Here is a 7,672-nt window from a genome sequence, read left to right as displayed (position 1 = left end):
CACTTTGGCCCACAATACGAAAATTGGCAGATTGGCAGGCGGTACATGCTATACACCCACCAGTCCACCAGCCCACCAACCTACAACTAATCATCGACAGAAGTGTGTCATCCATCCCAAAATTAGTGGACCACTGGGTGTGGGTGGGTGCCCATCAGCAAAACGAGGGCAACTGGCAACGGTTACGTTCAGGTATTGCCATAGATTTCCGTGTCAGTGTCAAGGACTTGCCTGCCCACAGAGGGAGAGAGATGGTGGCCTAAATTCTGCTGGGCCTTCTCTGTGTGGACGTGGACCCATTACCTTGACTTGACAGCCAGCACACCCAGGGCCCCCCTCAAAGAGTGTGTTTATGTCTGGGAGCCGTCCGTGGCCGTCTCGTAGCGAATTTCTCGCATTTTGCGCCATTCGATTCTTGGCAAGCGATCGCGACAAAAGGAAGAGCAACGCGCGAGATGCCAAGAAAATGAGATAAATAAACGTTGCCGAAAAAACCCAAATAAATCATTTATGAGCCAGCAAAGCGAACAAAATCTGCTCAACATTTTCATTCCACACAAATCCAAACATTTGTTTAGCCAATTCCTCAATATCGTATCTCTGACCTGATTTTCTATAGGAATCAGAGGGGAAATACTCGGTCTTTTAGTGGCAATGAGTAATGATTGAATGATTATTTTGGTGAAGATAAATGAATTTTTTAAGTTTTGTAATTCATTCAGAATATCATTCGAAAAATCATCATTTTCCACGATGGCAGCACCACAAATTACGTATGCTAAAGCAATAATTAATCACGAATATCCCCCACATCAAAGTTTATCAAAGAAAAATATTATTAATGTCCAAATCAATCTGCCAGTATATTTATCCCAAAAAAGATCTAACGAATTGTTATAGTATATCGGAATGCAAACATTTTGTGAAATGTTCAATAAAGTTTTGCCTGCAAGGGAAACTATTTTCAAATGTTTATGAATTTTGTTTTTTTTTTTTCATAAATGGAAAATATTTTCAAAAGATTTCTTGGAAACTTTACAATATTTTCTGTTGTAAATACAATAAATATCAGAAAATTAGGAAATTTGGCAAAATCGGCGATCAGTTGGCGCCATCTAACGACTGAGTTTTCCTCAAAGCTTTTTCGAAAACTGTGTAGACAGCTTTTTCGAACAAAAGTGCGAGATTTTCACTATAGAGAGCGCCAGTGGAAGAGACTTTTCGCGATCTTCATATGGAACAAAGTGATAAATTCCATCATATAGAAAATTAAATTAAAAAATTTAACTAAAAAAAAGGTTAAGCATAAGGGACAAACTTTCTAAATGGAAAAAGGAATGGAAAGGTTTTCATGTTTTTCTTCACATAAAATTTAAGTCTCTAAAAACATTGAAATTTACGATTAAAAAACAAGGGAAAATCTAGAAAAAAATAAAAAGGTAAATGAAAAATGAAAAATGATCAAATTTCCCGAATGTTTCTAAAAGTTAAATAAAAAAGGAAACTCCTAAAAAACGTCAAAGGTGATTGAGATCCGATAGAACATTAAAAAACTTTCAATAAAAATGCGATTACACCTTACAAAAATTCCATTTCGTTTTCATAATTGATTTATTTTGATATTTGGACAAAAACACAAGTAATACTATAATTCCTTTTTGTTATATGAATGCATCCTCAATAATGGTCCTTCCGTTGGCTGATCTGATGGATCAAACACTCGGCTGTAGTATAGTTTTTAGGAGTCACATTTGAACCACGAACGAATAAAATTTACAATACAATAAGGCAAAAACTTTGGCATTGAACAAATCATAAATTAAATAAATAAATAAATAATTGTAGTATGTATGTATGTATGTATGCCAGCACTTAATAGCTTAATATCTAAATCCACGATTTGTGCTCGAAACATTCAAATTTCCGCTTGTGCTAGCTGCTCCCAGCTGATTCATGGCGGTGCAAACGTAGCTCCCATTGTCGTCTGCAAAATGAATCAAAATTGAGCAAGGATGAGCATGAGCGAGGGGGTATAATGAGCTTATGCCCGCCCCCCCAGGATTATGATGTACACTCACCCGGATAGGCCTGTGGCAGTGTTAGACGGCACACGCCGTTCCGGTACTCAATGAAATGCCGACTGCCATGCCCCAAATGGCCACCGTTGTGGCTCCAGTTGACCTGCGGTTGCGGATGGGCCTGGACAATGCATTCGAAACGGGCTGTGCCCCCAACGCCCACTGCAATGTCTTTCAGGGGCTTCAAAGAGGCGAGTGCAGAGAGCAGGGAGCATGGAGGAGATAGCAGAGATTACAGAGTGGAAACCGTTTGAGGTCAAAGGTAAATGACTCGCGCGCTTACCGTTATGAATAATGGCTGTCTTTGTGCCTGCTCATCGCGGCTCAAATGGGCATTGACGGGTTCCGTATTGGGCAGTTCCGGCACTGCGGGCGGCATTTCCATAGATAGTGTGAGCGTGGGGCGTGGGCGGATGAAAAACCATTAGAAAATCTCTTGGCTTCTGGGCATTTTTTTTGCAAAAGCGGTGTGCCATCCATTAGTGGGATTAGCAGCAAAACGCGAGCGGGCGGGCGGCGGTGCACACAGCAACTTGTATATTTTTTTATATCACTTTTTTATACAATTTTTTTTTTTAAACACACACAAGAATTTTTCATGCAACAAACAACAACAAAACAAACGAGGCAGAGCGAGCAAAAAAAAAAACAAAACAAAAAAAAGAGAGGATTGTGTATACCTCTCTCTCTTTTTTGTGGGTTAAGATAACATGCTGATTGGGGTTAAGAATATGCCTATATGCTATATGGTATATACACAGAGTGTTCCGTGGCGATGGCTGGCGATCAGGGGTTAATCACAAAAGGATTGAGAGTGTACTAGAACAACAGCAGAAAAAAAACCGTGTCCTAAATGACTAGTACAAAATTTGACAACATCGATAGCAAGATGGCGTGATTTTTTGGCATTAGATCAACATTTTGTTTTGATTGATGGAGTGCGCGCATCCTGTGCATTTATTCGGCTGCTCCATTTTGCTGTACCTGTGCGGACGAGCTGCTGTTCGGTTGGTAGACGCGGCGCCTGCGCGTGCAACCGATCGAGATGTATGTCAAGGCTGTGGCTGCTGGGCAGACTATAGCGCTTCTGGGCATTGTAGCGCGGTGCCAGACGCACGCCAGCAGCTCCAACATTGCGACGCTGTTGTTCATTATCGGAACTATAGCCTGGAGCGGAGTTATAGCCTGGAGCGGAGTTATAGCCTGGAGCGGAGCTATAGCCAGGAGTGGTGCTATAGCCAGGAGTGGTGCTATGGCCTGGAGCGGAGTTATAGCCAGGCGTGGAGCTATAAACGGGTGTAGTAGAGCCATAGCCTGCACCACCGGGTGTAGATCTGCCCGTACGCTCATGTTGCACGGGTATAACCAGCTCATTTCCGGGTGCCAATTTCAAGGGATACGGCGAATGGCGACCACCACCATTCTGTATGGGTAGACTGGCCCCATTGCTGTTGCCGCCCTTGCTGTTCCACTGGCTACTGACAAACTTGTGGCCCTCGCCGGGAAACAGTATACCAAACTCGTAGCCAAAATCGTATTTGAAATAGATCAAACCGGTATTGGGATCGATGCATTTGGTGCCTGATTGAACAGCATAATTTTAGAAAGGGAAGTTTTTATACAGCAACAAAATCAATCTTATAGATACATAGAGAGAAACATACACATAGAATAAAAAAAATACTTTAACGATAAAACTCAATGGGGGTGTCTGGGGGGATTAGTATGGGTACGAATAGTTGGTATGATATCAAATGGTTTTTTTTTTTCAGGCGTAACAAAAGTAAAGAATTTCTCAAACCAATTTTCAATCGCAAAATTTTGCGCAACTTTAAAAATTTCAATTCAAATTCAAAATATAAATAAATTTCCAAATCAAGTATTTTTTGTATCTACTGTTGGATTAGTCTTACTATTAGCGGTTGGGCGGAACTGAAGCACTTACCGTATTGGGAGACACGCGATTCATCGCGATAGGCCTGCGGCTGATTGCTGCCTTCGCTGGGGGCACGCTTGAATCCTGGTCGCAGTACATGGCCATGGCCATTCCTTTGCTGCTGCTGTTGCACATCCCGGCTGATATCCTCGATGAATTGATGGGATTTCTGTAGGAACGTGGAACCCATACGCTTGCCCTGGCCCTCGGCCTGCTGCTGCAAGGTATTGCTGCTGCTGCTGCTGCCGTATCCACAGCGTGGCAGGGTACCAGCTCTATCTATCTGATCCATGGACTGCTGTTGCTGTTGCTGCTGCTGCTGCTGTTGCTGTTGCTGCTGTTGCTGCTGTCCCCTCATGGTGGTATTTCTGTTCAGCGACTGGGTGCTGTGCTGTGTGGTCACTGTGCTGCCGCCACGCTGCTCTTTCCTCAGCGTATTCACATCCACATGGATTTTGGTGGGCATTTCGGGACCCCGATCAAACTCCATGGGTGAGAGAACCCGCTCGTAGGCGCGTGGCAGGCTGCAGGAGCGTACCGAGCCCTGGGGCGGTGCAACACGACGATAGCCGCGGGTCAGGCCATCGCCATAGGGCGACCAAAGCGGTTGGATACGCGAGCCAGCCTCCACCTCGCTCTCGTAGTCGCTCTCCCGGTACTCGCCGGGTATGAATTTTGTGGGCGTGGCCGGCGGTGGCAGATGCGATTGTCGCGAAGGCGTGCGACTTGGGACAGGACTATAGGGGAAGGGATCCAACTGTTGCTGCTGCTGCTGCTGCTGTTGGCTGTCAAAGTGAATGATCCGCTTTGTCTGCTGCATATTGACCACCCGCTGAGAGCTCTCCGTGGACTCGTGCATCTGCATCGAGTTCTTGGTCTCTGTGGCAACCTTTGCCAGGTGCATGGGGGCACCAGCAACAGCATTGTAGTACATGGTCGGACGAGCAGGTGAGTGCTGCTGTGCCTGCTGCTGCTGCTGTGTGGCAGCTATAAATTTTGCTGCCACAGGCTTGGGCTTGAACAGGGGCTGCTGCTGTTGCTGCTGCTGCTGTTGGGAGAACTTTGATTGCTTGCTGCTTGTCTCCGTTTTGATCTCATGTCGAATCTCCTTGCCAATTGGCTCGAATTTGGGGCGACTATCGTGCGGCATTGGTTCGAATTCCATGGGCGAGGGTGTGATCACCACCACGGGCGACTTGTGGCCATTTGTGGCCACATTCGTGCGTGGTGTGGGCGTGGGCGGAAAGACCACACGATAGCCCTTGATGTCCGCATCCGATTCGTTGGTGCGCGACACAGAACGGAAACGTTCATCCACCTCGCTGCTGTAGTCACTGAACTCTGCCGCTGGCGTTTTCCGCTGGGCAGGCACCGGACTCGGCTGTGGCAGCAGCAGAGGCACAGGCACAGGCACACCCGTGGAGGAGTATTTGGTCTCCTGGTGATGCGTGGAACTGCTGCTGCTGCTCTGCTGCATGTTGTGCGTGTAATTGCTGCTGTGCTTCGATGTGGCAAAGAAGTCCTAAACGAATAGATAATCAAGAGTTTTGATTAATTTTTTTTGCGATATTTATGGGCGGCATACACACAGGAAATGGCATGTTAGGTGGGTGGGTGGTTGTAACTGTTTGTAATCAGATCAGGCAAAATGCAAGAACGTGGCTCAGGGGATTAAAGTGGCGAAAATGAAGACTTAAAAAATGAAGGTTAAAGGGCAATGTTTTTTTTTAATTTTTTTTTAGTGGCAGTTTTGCAGTTTTATTTAATGTTTATATTTGGGAGGCTACAACAACTCCCCCAAAAAGTGCTAGCAACAACAAACAAGAACAACAACAACAACAACAACACACAGATATAGTGACAGTGACACACACAAGAAATACATAGAGAATTATTTTTGGTATCTAAATGCGAACCTTCGCCGCTTGCGGCTGCGGCTGTGCTGCCTGAGTGGTATAATAAATCGTTGCTGGCGGCTCTGGCTGTAGCTTCTGCTGCTGCTGCTGCTGCTGTGGCCCAGCTGTGGTAGTCGATGACGATGACTTTGTTTCGTAGTAGCTGCTGCTCGTCTCCGATTTCCTATAATTCGAATGCTCCTCGGTATCCGCGGCATAGCCACTCGACTTGAAGCCGGACGCCGTCTCCGTGGTAGCGGGCTTCTGTGCCCGCGGCTCCGCATCGCTCTCGCTGCCACTGTACTTGTAGCGATCGCTCTCATAGTCGCTCTCGTACAGACCCAAACGTGTCGGCAACACGGGCGGCGGTGGGCGGTAGGCGTTCGGGGCAGGCGGCGTTAGAGTCGGCACCGAATGCGGCAACACCTTGCGCGGCCCCTGCAGCAGATTCTGCTCCAGTTTCTGCTCCATGCTCTCCACCAGCGAGCGGCGGCGGATCACCTCCTCCGTCTTGGGGGCAAAACAGATCTCGGGGGTGTGCCCGGCTCCAGGTCCACATTCCCCAAGTGCGTCACCGCCGCCTGGGCCGGTGGTATGCTCTTGGCTATCTGTTGCACCAGGAAGGGGGCATTCAGCTCCTTTGTGGGCGTGGCTGCTGGTGCTGCTGCTGGTGCCGAGACACCTGCGGGTGTCCACAGCTTGGACATGGCCACACCCTCGGCCGAGGGCTTGGGCGAGGGCGAACGCGGATTCTGTTGTGCGGGCGTGGCCAGGACCGCGGCAGGACGCACAATCGGCTGGCCATACTCCACCTTGACCTCCTTCGTGAGCGTCGTCTCGTGTTGCACGCTTTGCAGGGCCCCGAGTGGTGGCGGAAACACTGGCACACCGCCCTGTGGTGGCGGCTCCATGGGCTGCACCTCCGACAGGATCTTGATCTTCTCGTTGATCAGCGGCACCTTGGGCTCCTTGCGCTCGGCCTTCGGCTCGTATAGAAATTCGGGTGCATCGCCCGGCATCAGATTGAGGCTACGCAGCTCCTCCGCTAGGCTCTGGGCATGCGGCTGACGCACCACCGTCTCCAGTGGCTTGAAGGCCAGCGGCTTGGGTCGCTGCGTGATGGTCTCCTCATCGATCTTCTTGAAGTAATCAAAGGACGATGAGGATTTGGAGGACTTGTGTTCGCTCTGCTCGTATCTGGTGTTGGTTTGTGTTTGCATCTGTGGCTGCTGCTGCTGCGGTTGGCCATAAAGTGTGGCCACCACTGGCGTACAGGGTTTGGGCGGCACTGGCGGTGGGGTTTGTGTTATACCAGTCTTGAAGCTGGCCGTGAATGGGGTCTGGATCGGTATCTGTGTCTCGATCTCTGTTGTGGGTGCGGCAGTGTTTGTCGTTTGGTAGGTGGTTGTATCGGTGGTTGTATCGGTTGGTATTGTTGGTGTCTTGGGGCGTGTTGTCAGCTGTGGCAGTTCCAGATTAAAGGCCGATTTGTGCTCTAGACGCATGGTTGCCTCGGTGGTGCAACGATGCTCAGTGATCACTTTTGATTCGGATAAGCCGTGCAGATCATTCGCATGTGTCACATCGCTTTGAGTGCTCTGATATGACTGTGGCTGCTCCTGGTGTGGCTGCTGCTTCCGATACAGAATGTGTGGCATGATGAGTGATTTGGTTTGGTTTGGTTGGTTTGTTTGATTGGTTTGTTTGTGGCAGATGGAAAACCCAAGGATGTTGTTTGTCGATTTGTGTTTTTGTGTGTGTGT

The 7,672-nt window shown here is 48.0% G+C and overlaps 1 protein-coding gene across 1 annotated transcript in view; it reads right to left on the bottom strand.

The window, feature by feature from the left end:
• Positions 1–1,592: 1,592 nt before the first annotated feature.
• LOC111067458 (titin homolog) overlaps positions 1,593–7,672 on the bottom strand; it is a 31,823-nt gene continuing 25,743 nt past the window's right edge. The window contains 7 exon segments of the mRNA XM_022356503.2: positions 1,593–1,984; positions 2,079–2,259; positions 2,362–2,444; positions 3,063–3,659; positions 4,024–5,536; positions 5,931–6,439; positions 6,442–7,540. Of these exon segments, the coding sequence (XP_022212195.2) occupies positions 1,881–1,984; positions 2,079–2,259; positions 2,362–2,444; positions 3,063–3,659; positions 4,024–5,536; positions 5,931–6,439; positions 6,442–7,540 (4,086 nt within the window). The 3' untranslated portion in view covers positions 1,593–1,880.

Source organism: Drosophila obscura, unplaced genomic scaffold, assembly GCF_018151105.1.
Source record: "Drosophila obscura isolate BZ-5 IFL unplaced genomic scaffold, ASM1815110v1 contig_1, whole genome shotgun sequence".
Taxonomy (NCBI): domain Eukaryota; kingdom Metazoa; phylum Arthropoda; class Insecta; order Diptera; family Drosophilidae; genus Drosophila; species Drosophila obscura.
Note: the sequence above shows the minus strand (reverse complement) of the source record. Positions and strands in the feature narration are given on the sequence as shown.